The sequence below is a fragment of the Cannabis sativa genome, chromosome 1 (genome assembly GCF_029168945.1).
Source record: "Cannabis sativa cultivar Pink pepper isolate KNU-18-1 chromosome 1, ASM2916894v1, whole genome shotgun sequence".
NCBI classification, from domain to species: domain Eukaryota; kingdom Viridiplantae; phylum Streptophyta; class Magnoliopsida; order Rosales; family Cannabaceae; genus Cannabis; species Cannabis sativa.
In genome coordinates, this window is record NC_083601.1 from 41,496,661 (window position 1) to 41,514,760 (window position 18,100).

At 32.7% G+C, this 18,100-nt stretch overlaps 2 protein-coding genes across 3 annotated transcripts; one reads left to right on the forward strand and one right to left on the reverse strand.

Annotated features, from left to right (window-relative positions):
• Positions 1-4,033: 4,033 nt before the first annotated feature.
• Positions 4,034-10,226, reverse strand: LOC115706945 (WD-40 repeat-containing protein MSI4). Of its 2 annotated transcripts, XM_030634725.2 has the most exons (16): positions 9,818-10,216; positions 9,406-9,469; positions 8,926-9,012; positions 8,736-8,798; positions 8,209-8,274; positions 7,927-8,001; positions 7,671-7,746; positions 7,040-7,268; positions 6,711-6,792; positions 5,774-5,847; positions 5,474-5,585; positions 5,280-5,354; positions 4,905-4,984; positions 4,694-4,793; positions 4,431-4,546; positions 4,034-4,338 (listed from the first exon to the last, which is right to left on the reverse strand). In XM_030634725.2, exons 1-15 carry the CDS (start codon positions 9,943-9,945, stop codon positions 4,451-4,453), a joined length of 1,407 nt encoding a protein of 468 aa, XP_030490585.2. In that variant the 5' UTR covers positions 9,946-10,216; the 3' UTR covers positions 4,034-4,338; positions 4,431-4,450. The 2 variants fall into 2 exon arrangements, with proteins under 2 accessions (XP_030490585.2, XP_030490584.2); XM_030634724.2 differs by having other exon boundaries at positions 4,034-4,546; positions 9,818-10,226.
• Positions 10,227-13,992: 3,766 nt separating this feature from the next.
• Positions 13,993-14,961, forward strand: LOC133034656 (uncharacterized). The gene has a single exon (XM_061109914.1). The coding sequence runs from the start codon at positions 13,993-13,995 to the stop codon at positions 14,959-14,961; it is 969 nt and encodes a 322-aa protein (XP_060965897.1).
• Positions 14,962-18,100: the final 3,139 nt, after the last annotated feature.

The window sequence follows — 18,100 nt, forward strand, 5'->3', positions numbered from 1 at the left end:
GGCATATTTATTAATAAGTAATGAAAATTAATAGTTAGTTAATTATTTTTTTACATTTGTTTACTTACATTATTAAAATTAAGAAAGAAATAACTTAATTAACCTAATGAATTTTAATTATTTTTATTTTATTTTGGGGAGTTATATTTGCACCCCATAAAATTATAAATACACCCCATTACTCTTAATATTTTTTTAAAAAAAATTCCTCACATTATTTTTTGTTAATTTTAATACTTATTTTGATTTCATTTTCATAATTTTTTCTATCTCATGTATATATTTTTCTATTTTTTTCTAAGAAAATTTCATATAATTTTTTATTTTAATTTTTTTGTCATTTGTTTGATAGGTATATTTTTTAAGAATATAAATTGAAAGAAAAAAGTTAAAAATACTTAGTACAATTAAAGATATAAAATTTATATAAAATAAAAATTATTAAAATGGGGTGTACATAGAAATTTTTGGGGTGTAAATAAAATTTTCCTTTTATTTTTTAATATTAAATATATAATGACAATTTTGTCCTTTAAAATATGTCTTACAAAATAACTACCATATAATATAGTTTCACTCAAAATGGCAATTTAGTCAATTTAAGCATTATAATTATATTTCCTAATAAAGTAAACAAGATAAATCACTACTATTCTATTTCTAAAAAAAATTAGTAAACAACATATTACAAATATTGATTCCGATTATTTTTTATTTATTCCGTTACATTTCTCTATTGATTTATTTCGATTTTGAATGTTGTATACTAAACGTGCCATAAAGTTAAACTTGTAGACAAAAAGATTAATTTAGAATTCTATTAGAAAATTTATGCACATCAATGTATATAAAGTTCCTTTCATATTTATAATAAAAATTAAAATTTTTAATTTCTCTTTTTTATTATTTTTGAAAGAAAGTTAGTTAATATTATAAGGCAAATTGTCAAACAATTATTTAAACAAAAGACGCACATCACTCTAAATAGCTAAACAAACACAGCTACCAAACACGTAGCGAGTCAAGTGAGAAAGCTAGTTGTGCAAGTAAACGAGCATTAGCATTATTAATTCACTAAACTCAAAAAAGAATACTAAACTCAAAAAGAATCTCACACTTTGCACAAGACTAAACACAAAAAATGTCATGAAACACAATATTAAACTAAAAAAAAACATGTTCTTTTACTACCCGCACTTTGCACAAAATGAAGACAATTCGAGATTATCTTTACATGACGATAACCCATTTGAAGACAAAGTCAGAAATCATAGAGTAAAGCAGTCGCTTCAGCAACAAGAGAAGTTCAAAATGGCAAATTAATGCAACAGCTGCCGAGAACAAAACGGAGTCAGCGACATCAAATAGTATAGCCCCGAGTCCCACTGTTCCTGCTTCCGTTCGAGCACCAGTATCCATGAACAGATTGAATTGCCCCAATTGGATTTCTACAAGCAACACCATCCCTGAAGACACATGCCAGAGCACTATTAAGGCCATGGGATTGGGCCTCTTGGTGCAACATAAGATAATTTAAAGTCTATTAGAGAACATTATCACACGTGAATTAAATGTAAAAGTATTGAGTCATATATAAGAACATGGGCTACTCCACTCATCACCAATTAGTTTTGAGATGAAACTTTATGATTCTTGTCATGGTATCAGAGCCATATTCATAACAGGCTTTCGATCCACACGTATCCAGGTTGTTAGCCAGCCGTACAAGATCCAGATAGTGTAAAGACGCTTGAGATTCGAACAAAAATAAACGAGCAAATGACATGGCTTGTGATAAGGTGATTCAAGATTAGTGAGCAAAATTAGCCACCATCTTGAAGGCAGATATTGGAGAATATTGTCCTACATAGATTAAATATAAAAGTATTGAATTATACTCATCACCAATTTGTTTGACCTATTTTTATTTTGTGTCATATTATGGTGAGTCATTTTCAACTTGCGCCTATTTTTTTAACCGTACCTAATTTTTCTAATCCTAACCTGTAAAATTCATATTCTGTTTGTGTTCGTGTACCTTATCAAAATCTGTTTTCCATCTTTATACTAAATTGAGGACAAATTTATTTTTTGACGAAATGTTAATAAAAATATCTTAACAATCACAATAATTATAATGAATTTTATCAATGAAAAAAAAAATTGTAGTTTATGTTACTACCACCACCACACAATGTATCCTTTTTCTTGTACAATGTTTCCATTTATGTTAATGTTATTATATTAAAAAAAAAATTATAATAATAAGCCTCTTGGGTAGTTTATGTATGAATTGCTAATTAAAAATTTATTTTTAAACAAAAGAACAATTTTAAAAACCACGTCTATATTACAAAATATAAATAAATATGCTTATTCTCTATCTCCGAGTTGTCCAAAAAGTGCCGAGTAGTAGTAATAGTAAGGACAATAGATATTTCTAATATTTGACTTTCTTTCTAAGAGAAAAAATAATGCCATTGCTTATTCCTTGGCTCGCTACATAATTCTCAAGTTTGGTGGTCTGAACTTCCTTCCTGCTTATGGGCATGATGATATTGTATTGTTCTCTTTGTTATCTTTTTCAACCTTTTGCCTATTTAATGAATGATTATTCACCTTGAAAAAAAATTAAATATGCCCATTAGTTTAATAAAAAGAAAGAAATATTTTTTAAGCAACAAACAAATTCTTACAATCTTGAATGATTAAATCAAATAAAAAAATCATAATTATAGAACTCCGTAAAGCTTGCACTGAACAAAGACAAATTATCCGGTGTCATTTCATTTCTTTTGTCTAACTGAAATTTTCTCAAATTATTATAGCTTCAGCTAGAACCGGTTCAACCGAACCATGAGAAAAGATATCATGTCATTCAATAAGCATGTCGTTTGTGTCTCGTGCCACAAAGCCTAGGTCCCAACTTTGACTTCCATCAACTAAAGTTGTATCTACATTGATCTTGATATTATTAACTTGTGGTAGTGTCCAATGCTCACTTTCATCACCCATCTGAAAAACAGATCATGATGATTCATGTTGAATTTTTTAGCATTCCTCCAATGATCAAGGTAGTTTTTTACAAATAAAATCCTGTCGACAAGCTTTACATTTTTTTCTAAACTAGATCGTTCTGTGCCCCTAAATGGCGCAACAAACTACTGTCATTGTACACTTCAGATCTGTGTTCACTCTTTGAAAGGCAACAGTACATCAATTCAAAAATGAATCCCCAAACAATGTAGTTGTGCCTATACCGACCTATTCCAACGAGCTTGGATCACACCACAAGTAACTAAACAATGGAGGATTGTTTCCTCATGTTCTTCCCTAAAGACAAAACATACATTATTCACCTCTAGTCACTTTGTACGCAGTTGTACTAGGAAGCAGCTAAAATACGTACACCATATCAAATTGGTAATTTTTATAAAATACAATATTGCATTTTTATAAAATTTTAATATTTTTTATGTTTAAAGTTATTTTTTTTTTTTTACATTTTTATGGTATTTTATAATAACACAAAAAACTACGTAAAAATAACAAAAAAAAATATATATATAAAAAAAATAATATACAAATAACAAAATAATAAAAATACAATATAAATATATAAAAAAAAAACTATATTTTATATAAATAAAATTTAAAAATCTTTAAAAATATTAAAAATTCCATACAAACCGAATTTTTATAATTTGTTTTTTTTGTTATTTTTTGTGTGTGTTTATTTTTTTAAATTATCCCTTTAAATAAGATGTCACGTGAATATTTACCTTAATTCATCCTTAAAGAATTCAACTTTTCGTAATATGCATTAAGCATCATTTACAATCTTTTTATTAAATATTTTGGAAAGTTTGAATCCGTATTACTTAAATTATATTTTCACATATACGTGAAAAGATATATGCCCATTACCCACTCACCTTCTTTGATATCAATACTTCTTCTAAAGCCCCCAAACATAATTAAGTTTGTTTTTTGAAATAAAAAATAAAACTTTACTTTTAAATGGTAAACCAAATTTGTTAAGCAATTTCACCCTTTCATTTTGTTTTAACACAAAGTCAATCTTTCATTCTTTCTTGCAATTCCTTCTATCTATATGTCTTTTTCTGGATAGACTCCAAACTTGAACCTCACAATTACTGAATCACATCAGGAGGTACACTCCAACCATTTTCACACCTATAAATATGAACCTAGCTTTAACTTAAAGGGTCAGAAACCAACTTTGCCAAAAACAGCTACTGAATCAGATGTTGCAAGTATTAACTGGTTCTCTTCATCATTTCCTTGGCCGCCAATTCCTCTTCTTTTTTTTTTTTCCTTTAACATAAAATGGGAAGTTTTGCAATTGGCAAATAAGTACTGATAATGGAAAGAAATAAAAATTAGAATTTAAAAACTCCTCATCCAACCTATCATGCTCAGAGATGCATCAAGAAGCACATGTCAATATGTGGGACTTGAACTGGTCCAGCTCTGCCAGGACCTCTTCCTCCGGTCGGTATATCAAATCAATCATCCGCCATATCTGTGCAGAAACAGAACAATGGACATTTTCTAGAATTAGAAGATACTAACCACAAACAAACATTCCTTAAGCTTCCGTAGTTAAAAAGAAGACAAGTGTGTTCAATTGTGCTTGTTCATCACTAGAAAAGAACAGCTTATACTGTACCTGTAGTGTACCACCTCCTCCAGTACTTTCACAATCATCAGACACACTAACGATCGTCCATGGATCAGATACATTCCAGTGAAAATCAACAACCTTGTCCCTACAACATATTAGAAGTAATCATGACAAATGAAAAATAATATGAACCTTCAAAACTTATGCATGGTCATGAACAAACCACAACTTATCACTCGTGTAACAGCACACATACCTATGTCCAGCGTGCCTGAAGAACAAGCCTGCAGGAGCATTTGGCAACTTTGATCCAGCAGAATCTTGCTTTTTGCCAATCTAGAACAAAAAAAAATAATTTGAGTCTTTCATATTCGAATCGGGCCCATTCCAGAGTTGACAAACACGTGATCTCCTTAAAAATGAAGGCTAGTACATACAATGGGCAACACCAATCAAATAGTATTAGATGATACAGCAATGTTTAGACAGACATTCAGGTGATGGGTTGGGATATATCAGAACGATGATATTGCAGTTAAGCTGAACATTATCAATGGTTGCCTACAATTAAGGAAAGAGGCATCTCTAAAGACTACCAGAAACAAATACAGTAAAAACCATAGCATCAAACCTTCTCAAGATCCCAGATATTTAAAACCCCATCTTCCGCAGAACTTCCAAAAACAGATGACTTGTCTGGTGACCACTGGAAACACATACACATGGGCGTTATAGTGAAACAACAAACAACAAACAACTAACTTATTTCTATAAGGTGTAAAAGAAAAATCAGATAACATATAAATACAAAAGCAATTACGGTACCTGTACACAGAGGACGGCTGCATTATGACCCTCAAATTTATGGACTGGTGTTCCAACACCACCAGAAGTGAGATTACGTCGGTCAAACATTCGGATAGAGTTATCAGCAGATCTGAGTTTAAAGAACAATGAAACATTCAAAATAACATCAAGATCTGAAGCTTGCATGAGATAAAACTTCACCACACAAAAAAAAATGTAGAAGAAGATGTTCAAATTGAACTTGAAATTTAAAATACAATATGACATCATCAACATGTAGCAGCTTATATAATCCATAAAATGGAAAAATATAAATACCCTGTTAGAATGAGATTGACATCATGACGGTTCCAATCAACACAATGAAGATCAGCATCATGAGCTTTTTCAACCTGCCCAAATTTTTTTTGGAAGAGAAAAAAACATACAAGCAACATGATTAACAGCAATGCCAAGAAGCACCAGGAAGGAGAAGTGTGTGCTAAATATCATCCATTCATACAAAACACTAAAGTACTGAAAAACAAGACAAACATAAAAGGCTATTTGAGAAAAAGGGATAAACATAAATATCTATTTCAGCAATGCTTCATGTCATATAGAACAGTTTTTTTCAAAATAGTTATGTGATTTTAAATATATATATCAAAAATCCAAAATATAAAGTCACTGTTCGTAAAGAAAAAAAAAACATGCCTGGAATAAGTTATGAACTGACTGGACTTGTATAAAATTGCAATGGAAATGACTAGTAAAATTACATGAGTTTCACGTTTAGCTATGGTGTCATGCACATTCAATGTGAAAATACAACACTAACATTTTGCATTCTACTGTTTCAAATAAAACTTTTGCAATTCACCCAAGAGGATAGCTCAAATGCTCAGACAAGTAATTTGCCCCCACAAGATCTGAAGTTCGAGTCCCTCTGGGTACCTACATAACAATTGTTATAGTTTCTTGGTCCCCAAATATTATAGGGTTAGTGGGGATCCTAATTTTTTTTAAAAAAAAAAGTGCAATTGCAACTGCAATTCAGAATCTAAAATCTTGAATAATTTTGTTCTAAAATTAGAAGTCGCCTAAGTATGCTACCCTTCCATTTTCATTTTCATTTTCATTTATTCTATTACTTTGAAGAAAAACAAAAAACAAAAGCAAAGTAGTGCAGACTAAATGCTATTTATTGTCATCAGACAAATAGATTTATAAATAGCCAGTAAAAAGCCAACTAATCAAAGAAAAGAATCCATACCTTCACAGCGGGACTAGAGCCAGATCTAGAATCCCATAGTATGAGGCAGGAATCATCACCCACGCTACAGAACTCCTGAGCACTTCAATGCAATAAACAAACAAATATATCACATTTAATAATTTTGAAGGCGTTAATGTTTATTAATGCATCCTGTTTAGGTGAAAATCTAAAATGAGGATACTTCTTGTAAAAAGTGGAGAATGAGAGGGAGAAGAAAAAGCATCATCATTATTGAAATATTAATCACTGGGAGGACTTCGAATTTCAGCTTATTCTATGTGCAGAAACAGTTGAAGTTGTGTGTACTACCAAGGGGAAATAGCTACCTTGATGGGCAAAACTGCACATCCTCTACAGTATCATCATGCCCTAGATAGACACCTCGTGGCCCAATAGAAGGGCTGTCTGTAGGTTTAGAATTACTCCCGCCAGATTTAGACCCATGTTTAGAATTGGTTCCACCAGATGATGGAGATTTAGTGGCTGCTAAGTCTGACGACCCTAAAGTTGAAATATGATCATGAATGCTCCATAAAACTACCGACTTGTCCTTGCCTGTCAAAAAATTACTTCCAATAAGAATCGCATTTGAGAAGAAGGAAATAGATATGTAGTTTTTTTTGAAATAGATATGTAGTTTAAAGTTTTAGTAGTCAGGCACAATCAACTAGCATTTCCAGTCATTTGTAGAATTCAATTTTTGTTTAAATATAACAGTATTTATCAAAAAGCCGTAACACTTAATACTTACTCAAGACTTCATATCCTAACAAAAGAAGGGAGAATACACCAGCAACATGACTAAGTAGAACCCTATTTAACAGTCCCATAATGAAGAATCGACAAAGACAGACAGCATATCAAATATACTTCACTTACAACTTCACCAAACATTATGTTGTGTGTGACCATATCAGGGATTAAATTACGAAGTACATTACACCAAGAAACTCTAACCTCCAGAGAGTACAAAAGGTTCAGTTGGGCACATGGCAAGTGCAAATTCAGCATTATCTTGATGCCCAGTTAGTAGCTGCAAAATAGCAAAACTTAAATCAATAAACACCTACCTGAGAAAAGGGTAGCATATATGTGAATGAATAATATAGCTACTTATATGAAAGGACACTGACTAATATAATATAGCTATCTGAATCAGTAGATAAATTAATATATGTACACATAAGAAAATAGAATTGGAAAAGATAGTCACCAAATCAGGACGGGAATTTGTAGCTCCCAGTACTGCATGGCGATTAGGCTGCGCCTCCACGTCCCAAATGAAGACCTGTTTTACAAATTAAAAATAAAACCCACATTGAGTTTCTATAAATAATAAAGTTCAAACTGTATAAGACAGCCAATTCCTATACTTGAATGGAACTCATAACATTAAAAATAAAACCCACATTGAGTTTCTATAAATAATAAAGTTCAAATTATATAAGACAGCCAATTCCTATACTTGAATGGAACTCATAACATTAGTTCTTACATCAGGACTGTCAGTATGCGTAGCCACTATTTTACTGTTCTGCGGGAGCTCCCTGATTCTGTTCACCTACAAATCATAATTACATATTATCTTTTGTCAAAATAGGTAGTATCATTATTATGATTGATAACATGACAACAAAAGTCATTGTCTAGACAAACGACATGCTAAACTAATCCATAAAACGCAATATAAATAATGTGACCGACACGAGTAACAGCTCAAATCCCTTATGAACAATTTAAAATTATTCACAAAATTAAAACTAATGCGTTAAGTTTCCAATCAGAAAAAATAAATAAATTAGTACTTCCAAAATTGTTATATTTCCTTTATTGTTACGAGGCAATTTACGTTACCCACTTCGCAAATGATGATTGTGAAAATTTAAAGATCTAAAAGGATATAAATGTAATCAACTACAGGAAAACAGCCTTTATTAAAAATCCCTAAATAATCCATAAAAAATAACTTGATATGAATGAAAGATTAAAGAAAAGATGGAAAGGTATTAAAAGATACCATACCTCGCCTGGATGAATAATGGTTTTATACTTCTTCACAAAGGGCGAACGTGCTTCTTCATTGAACTGTAACAAAACAATTAACAAAACCATAAACAAAGCAGTTAATAAACTGGTTAGAACTTCAAACTACAGTGATACAAAGATGGCAAAAAAAAAAAAGAGGCATACTATTTTTTCATCATGGCATCACCTGAGATATGTGTTCTGCAGCAGCAACCCTAGGTTTGACAACTTCACAGTTCGCTATAACCAGTGTATTTGGAACACTGCCATCAGTCTGTGTGAAGAAACAATCATATAAATAACAAAAAGAGACCAAAATAAAGCAAAGTGACAATAAAATTCACTCTTGAAAAATTGCAAGCAGCCATTCCTATTAGTCTTATGTACTATTTAAGCTTTAAAAATTTAACCCCACGAATGGTACATGAAACTCTCAGCTCCAAATACCTATAAGCAACAATCTTTCCTTAAATCGCAAAAAGAACAATTCATTTCCCATCCACGAAACTAACAATACAACCCTAAGAGATTGATAAAACCAAATTAACCAATAAAAGTTACTTATCACTAAAGAGTCAATAAAAGTGTATCCAAATCAGTCCAAAAATAACATATCAAAATAAATAAATAAATAAAACTGGGTAAGGGTGGAAGGTCATCTTTTTACCTGTTCAGAAAGATAGAGACGCTGGCGGTTCTTGTAAGTAGCTTGCTCTAGTTGCGGACCCCATCTATCAACATCAAAAACCAAAAGACAATTTTCAAGTTTGAATCAATGTCTACAAGATAATCTAAACTAAATGCAAAAGAAAAAAGAAAAAAACAATAAACAACTTTTTGAATTGACAGTAAACCAAACAGCTTGAACCTTAACAAGAGCAACGAGTAAAAACCCTAAAACACAAAGAATACCATAACGGCATCAACAACAACAAGGCTTATAATCCACATTCCATCGTTTATTTCTCAACAACATCTTCCATTATCCACATGTTCCTGACTTCCAAACAGACTACATTGCAATCTCGAGTTAAAGAAAAATAAAAATAAATATATATATATGGATGGAGAGGACGAACCGGCAAGAGAGAGAAGGCCAAACGAGATTGTGATTGGCGAGCCAGTCGTAGAGAACTGGGACCAAAGATTTCCACTGGGTGTACCTCTCCTCGACGGAAGCCTCAGTTCCTTTCCCTTTCTCTCTCATCTCCGTGGAGTTACAAAATGAGTGAGTCGGATCAAGCGAGTTGGCTTGGTATTGGTTGGCGTGTGGGCTGTGCTGTGCTGTGCCTGTGGGGTTTCTCTTCTTCGAGTTTTCCCGCCACTTTAGAGTGAAGAAGACCTCGTGGGTTTTCGTGTGTCCCGGGTCCTCACACTGAAGCCCTGACTCTGTCTGTACTATTTATTTACTCTCACTCCTCTGATTCTGACTACCTTGTCAAACTGTAATAATTGAAAAAGGAAAGGTTAACTTACTAGATCAATCATTTCCTTCAAAAATTGGTATTTTTACGAATATAAACAAATATTGACCTTGTTAATCCCTATTTATGAACATTTTGAGAATTGAACCCCAGCCCATCCCATACAATTATGGGTTGTGCCGAAGGTCAGGCCCAGTCCAACCCATAAACCCATTGAGCACGAGGCCATGCCATATTTTAAGGACCGGTTTTTTTTTAAAAAAAAAAATATATATATTTTCCTAAAATGTAACATACGAAAATAAAAGTAAAAATTACACAATATATAAAAAAATTATAAAAATTTATTTTTTTATGGTATAAATAAATGATATCATGGGATTATAAGTTTTTCTATTTCTTTACATATAAATGAGCTTTTTTATATTATATTTTTTTATGAAAAAAGGTAAAAATCTCATATAAAATATTAAATAAATTTGATAAAAGTTGTAATAATAAGTTTCGTGGGAAAGTCAGTGTTGGAAAATTCAACAGAAAAGTTATTATTGTTGGAAAAGTTACCAAAAAAATTATTATCACCGAAAAAATCATTGTCGCTGAAAAAGTCACCAGAATTAGATATTTCAGTTATAAATAAAAAAAGAATCTGTTCTATAACATAACGAATAAAAACAAATAACACAAAATAACTCAAACTGATTATAATTAAAATATAACCGGTTTTAAGAGTTTACTTTTTTATGGCATAAATAAATAATACCATGGAATTATGGATTTTTTATTTTATTTTTACATTTATATAGACTTTTTTATGCCATATTTTTGTAAAAAAAAAATATGAAAATTTCATATTTTAAGTTTTCCCAAAATACATGTTGTATTGTGTCGTGTCTAATTTTTATTTTTCATAATATACTTTCAATGTTTTTGTGTTATATCTTCATAATAAATAATTAATCGTAATAATTTATTATAATATAGTCTTGATAGTTATCACAACTTTAATATTGTTTAATTTATTAAAAATAAAATATTTAACATAAACCTTTTCTTTAATAAAATTAGTATCTTTATTAACTAATCAAATCGTTAATAATAATAGAACGTGTTTCAGAAGAACAATCTTCCAACTGAAGCACACGACCTGGAGAGAAGCAAAAGTCTCTGGCTAAGCAGTGAGCGAGCTTGTTTGCAGATCGTTTGACAGAACACGATTTAACATTGTCTAAAGATAAAAGCAACGCACGAACATCATGGACTAAAAGACCAAAAGAAGATGATATAGAGATTTTACTTTGAATAACTTGCATGCATACCAAGCTGTCTGATTCCAAAATCACTTGTCCCCAATTGTGCCGATCAATCCAACTTAAAGTTTCTTCGATGCCAACCATCTCAGCAACTTCAGCTTTAACCCTCCCCAAATGACTCCGATTGTAAGCCTCCACAACATTGCAATGGAGTCGCGAGCCACACAACCCCACCCAAACTTGCCTTCATGCTCAAATAAGGCGCCATCAACATTAACCTTGATCTTTCTTGAAGAAGGTGCACTCTAATGCTCAACCAAACGACCTCCATCGAACAACGAAGACAAAGAAAGACCCTTTATTTTTTGAGCATCTTTGAATTGATCAAGTAACATCCTTGCTGATGTAACCACATTTGCAGCAGTCCAACTTTTTTGCTACCAAACAAAGTTATTTATGGCACGCCAAATGGCCCAGCTGACCATAACCGTCTCCTCCAACTCGCCTTCTTTTCCTCAGCATTGCAGCTCCAACAGCCAATTGCTGAAATCATCCTCCATATTACTGCCAACATCCACACTTGATTTGTTACAGCAAGCACGAGCATGAACACACTCAACTAACGCATGAAAAGTAGTTTCAGCTGCAGTGAGACACAAGGGGCATTTAACATAAACCACTAAATCATCACCCTATGTGTATATAGATTTTATTAATTTTTAAATAAAGTTATTTTAGATATTTTAATATAAAAATTCTTTTGCAAAAATAAATGATTTTTTTTTATTTTTAAGCAGTTTTTTTCTTCTTGTATTTTTACATAAATCTACATAGGAATTTATATAATAACTAACAGAGCAACCTAAATTACAACTCAAATTCATATAACAATCTATATAAAAATTACCAGAACAACCCAAAATGTAAAAATAAAAAAATATTATATAGAGTAATTGGAATTAGTAATTTGTCAACCATGTTGTTTTTCTAAAAAATGTTCTTACATTTGTTTTTTCAAATAAATGTTTACAGAGTAAGTGTTGAAATTATTAGGGTCCTATGTACTAGTATGTTGTCTTATTTGGGGTTGAACTATGCTTGTAGCAATTCAAATATAGAGGATCTGCACCCATTCATGGTATGGTAATGGTAGTAGTAGTGGTTGCGGTGGTGAAGTTTATTTGACGAGCTCGGGTTTTATAGATCTCGCCAATAATTCCTTAAGCAAATATGCCAACCTTTGATATCTCCCATGAAGCCTTTATTTGTTGGACTAGAGAATATCAATGGATGAGCTCGCTGCATGTTGTTGTCAATTGTTTGTGTTATTGATAGTCAGGATTACTTTTTCTCAATGGAAGGAAATTTAACAGTTTGACCCCGGAGTGTGGCATTAGACAAGGAGACCCCCTATCTCCGTACATCTTTATCTGGGCTGTTGAAATCCTCTCGCGTATCCTTGAGCACGCCCTTGATAACGGTACCATAAGTGGTATAAAGCTAAGCAGAGAGGGCCCCAAACTCTCCCATCTGTTCTTTGCCGATGATCTGATCCTTGTTGGCAGGGCAAACCTTGATGAAGCAAGGGGTATGTGGCATTGCCTGGAAAAGTTTTGTGATTGGTCTGGTCAAAGAATTAATAAGCTCAAAACCTCCATTTTCTTTAGCGGTAACACAAGTGATGGTATGAAACGAGGCATCAGGCAAGCTTTGGGATTGAACTGTGAATTGGGTAACATAAACTATTTGGGACTCCCGCTTTTTAGATCCCGCCAAAAGGATGCAGATTTTAACTTCATTCTTGATAATCTGGTGTCAAAACTCCATGGGTGGAAGTTAAAATCGTTATCAAAGGCTGGTCGTGCTACATTGATCAAATCGGTGGGACTTGCTTTGCCTATTTACACGATGCAGACGACAAAGCTTTCTAAAAAGCTTGCATCTAGGATTGATGGTATGGTGAGGGACTTCTGGTGGGGCTGTGAACAAGGTAATAGAGGCATCTATCTTAAAGCCTGGGACCAGTTGTGCCTTCCTAAGTCCCGTGGGGGGCTTGGATTTAGAAAGACTGTGGAGATGAACCAGGCATTGCTCGCCAAGTGGGGTTGGGCTCTGCTGACTGAGGAAGAGTCGCTGTGCTGTAATGTTCTCAGATCTAAGTACCTTAAGGGTAAACCGTTTTTTGACTGTGAGGTTAAGAGCTCCGATTCTTGGTTTTGGAAAAATGTGGTGCGATCAAAAGAGATTTTAAGAAAAGGGGCGTGCAAGCTAATATCCGATGGGCGAGAGACAAGTATTTGGGATGACCCTTGGGTTATCCACGGTACGGATTTTTACCCTAAGTCTAATTATCGTCAACAACGGGGCTTGGAGAAAGTGTCGGATTTACTGCTACCTGACGGGAATTGGGACACACCCAAGCTCCACAACCTTTTTGACCAGGAAACTGTTAGTAACATCTTAAGAGGCGGTATTCCGAGTGGTCAGGGAAGGGATAGATGGGTCTGGACAAAAGAATCAAATGGTCTGTTTTCAACCAAGTCTGCATATCTTATTTAAGCCCTTGATCGGGCTCCTATGTGCAACATTGCTTCGGCACTATGGAACAAACTTTGGAACTCAAAGATTTTGGAGCGGCATAAGGTCCATTGGTGGAGTATCCTTTCCAATGCGCTACCCTTACGAGCCCCTCTTGCTAAGAGAATGGGTTTTGAGGAGGTTTCCTGCCCTATTTGTGGAGAGGCTGAGGAGACCACAGAGCACTTGTTCCTGTATTGCAACTTTGCCTTCCACCTTTGGCGATCCTCTCCTTGGGGGGTTATGCCTGTGCTCGATTCAGGAGCCCGAATGTGGGACTGGGTTACTTTTCTATGGAATCTTAAATCAAGAGGAGTTGATACTGATAAGCTGTTCCTCTACGCCTCAATTGTGGTAGATACGATTTGGAGGGCCCGCAACGACAAGGTACATAATAAATCAATGGGTAACATTAAACACTATATTGACTCTATTTTGTCTTGTTACACAGACTATGGCTCCTGCCTTCTTTCCCCTCCACAGTCTGTTGAGACTCAGGCTTGGTCTCCGCCTCCGGAAGATTGGATTAAAATCAACTGCGATGTCAAAGTCGGAGGTGAGACTATGTGTGCAGTGGCGATTGCGAGAGACCATAATGAATCAGTTTTGTGGGTGGCGGCAAAAAGGTTACAATTCACTGACCCACTCACTGGAGAAGCTGCGGCCTGTCTTTTAGCCATGGAGACGGCGGTCTCATTACATCATCCTTTTGTTTTAGTGGAGAGTGATTCTGATGTTGTTATCGAGAACCTAAAAGGGGATGACTCTATTTGGGGGATTGAGAACTATGTGCGTCATTGCAAACTCCTCTCTACTTTTATGACTAATTGTAATTTTTCTTATATAACTAGAAACTGTAACTACGCGGCCCATAATGTGGCTAAATGGGCATTTGCCCACAATGTTACGGGCATGGTAGAAATATCTACTATACCTGTTAATATCTTTTGTAATGACCATGAGGTCTAACTCTAATTTTATTTTATTTATAAACGCATTTTTCAAAAAAAAAAGATAGTCAGGATTAGCTCTCTTTTTGGCTTTTCTTTTCTGTTAGTTAGTTACAATTTTGTTACAATGTTAGTTGCTTGCTTTTGCCTTCTGTATATTTCTAGGTTTTTTTTTTTTTTTTTTTTTTTTTTGTAGGTAACTAACTGATATTATATAAAGCCTCAAGCCTTCCCTTCAATGATTGAGCTTCTTTTTCATTTTCTCACTCTTCATTACATTCTTACATGTATCATAACAGCCAAAAACTTTTAGCATGTTGTAATCAGGTAGCTGTTTATATAATTTTTCAAAGAGAGACATATTGTTGAGTATGAGGTGGGAAGCTTGTTAATCAAGTATACAATGATGCAGAAGCTTCCCATCAGAAACTAAGTGGAATATTACTTTGAGCTAAAAGAGTGACTCCCATATCAACGACATGTCTATGTTTTCTCACAACACAACCTTGTTGTTGATGAGTGTGAGCACAAGATTATCGAAAGGTGATTCCAAGTTGATGATACAGGTTATACAGATGTAAAAACTCTTTAAAGATCTGTTTGAACATTTTTTTTAGTTTGGTTTCAAACATTAGTTCAACAAATTTGGTAAATTGAGTGAAAAGACATGTGACTTAAGACTTGGATTGCATTGGATATATCCACAAATCTTGTGAAGTCATCAACACAACTAAGATAATACATCAACTCTAGGCCTCTGTTTTACTGCTTCCTCTGATCTTAACCTTCATAATTACTAGGATGCAGATTGGGCAGGGTGCAATGATTACAGGAAATCAACCTCTTAATACTGCATGTTCTTGGGAAGTAACCTCATTAGTCGGTGTTTCAAAAAGCAAAGTGTGGTTGCTCGATCCAGTATTGAGTCCAAATATCGAGCCCTTGCTTTAGCTACCTCCGAACTAATATGTATGGAATCCATTCTCACTGGGTTATCTATTCATGTGTCAACTATTCCTGTGCTATGGTGTGACAACTTAGGTGTCAGTTTCTCTAGTTTCAAATCTAGTTTATCACGCTTGAACCGAGCATATAGAAATCGATGTTTACTTTGTTCAAAACAGAGTTCTTAATAACAAGCTGGATGTTCGATAGGTGGATTCCTCATACCAAATTGCAGATATCCTTACTAAATCTCTTTACATTTCTCAGTTCAACTACCTCAGAGACAAATTAACACTTAAATCAAATGAGTGTAATTTAATGGGTATGTTAAAGATAGTTAGGACTCTCTTTTTGGCTTTTCTTTTCTCATAGTTAATTACAATTCTGTTACAATGTTAGTTGCTTGCTTTTGTCTTTTTTTTAGTTCCCTCACTCTCTAGTATGTAACTAAGGGGCTGTTTGGAATAAGTTAATGCTAGTAAGGGAATTGTAATGTGAAACATTACATTGTTTGTTTGGAGGATTTAGCCTTAGAATGTTATTCCCCTAGTAATATAACTACCATTGGGGAGGGTAATATTCATACCTTAAAAAAGGGTAGGATTGAATTATTACTTTCCATTATATTAATTTGAATAACATTTTTGAATTAATAAATAAATTTAAATACCAATAATATTATCATTTATTATAAATAAAATATTACGATATATATATTTAGTCTGTGAGATCAGTTTTTTTTAATTGAGTTATTTTATATTATTAGCAATAATATATATATTTATTATACATAAATTTTACGCGGATAGTGTACATAAATGACATAGCGAGCAAAAATAAATAACATAGAGATAAAATATATATAAATGTTCATTTTAATTAATAAAAAATACAATAAAAATTAATATTTACTAATTAATAAATATATTTCTTTAATAAATAATTATTTTATTTTTATATGTAATTAATATTAAATAAATATAAGATTCCTGTACTCAACCAAACAATATAATTTAATTAACAGAATATAATTACATATTACTCTACACAGCGAAACACACTTTACACATTTCCCTATAATTATATTATTCTTCATAATATTTCCTATAATTAAATTATTTTGAATATCTCGTACCAAACGGCAGCCTCAAGCCTTTCCTTCAGTGGTTGAGCTTCTTTTTCATTCCGTTCTTTCTTTCTTCATTACATTATCAGAGTTTGGGAGTATATTTATTTGGATTTCATTTTTCCTTTGATGCTTCTTCCTTTTTATTCTAACTTAAAAGGCTTTCATTTTTATTTTTATTTTATTTTTGCATAGAAAGAAAACAAAAGGATTAAATTTTATATATATATTTTTATTTTTAAAATAAATTATTATTTTTTAATTTTAAATTGTTTAGACTAACATAAACATGTCACTTGTGCATAAGATAAATTTTACCAAAAGTAGTTTTGGCAAATTTAACCAACAAAAATTTAAAATTGTGTTAATTTGTTTGTTTTTTTTAAATTAAGTGTTCTGTTAATTGTTACATTGAGAAAGAGCATGAGTTTAGCCGTCGGCGCTGAGTTGGGTACCAAAAGGCCAAAGTAAACTATTGACGGCGGCTACGTGGAAGCGACCCCACAAACCTCCAAAGTTCGTAATGATCGGACCGTCCAACCCTTTTTCTAACCAAATGGGCGGCTGATGGGTCCCACTACTCATCTCGGTCGGTGAAATCAGGTGGGTCCCATTACTTAACAGTTCCCCTGCCTAACTGTACAATCTCATTTTACTTAATTAAAATCTCATTTCAGTTGTTTATAAAATAAAAACATATTCAGTGCGATGCAACTCATCCAATCATATACTGCCAACTCAACAATAAAATGAGAAAGATCTAGTACACTTGCCTCCATATCTGTTATGGTGTATCACCAAGTGCATATCCATTTGTCTTCATCCATTATTTATGACTAAAAGTCTAAAACTATTTTTTTTCTTCTTATAAATATTTATCTTTCATAATTTATCAACTAATAAGCTAATAACATTTTATTATTGATTTTTTTTTAAAATAATAATAATAACATTCTATTGTTTAAACTTTTTTTTTTTTATAAATAGATATAAAGTACAAAAAAATCTACTTACAATTTTTTTTTTATAAATATAACTTACAATTTAAGGTTTTTATTAAACAAAAGGAATATGGGGCCAATAGTGG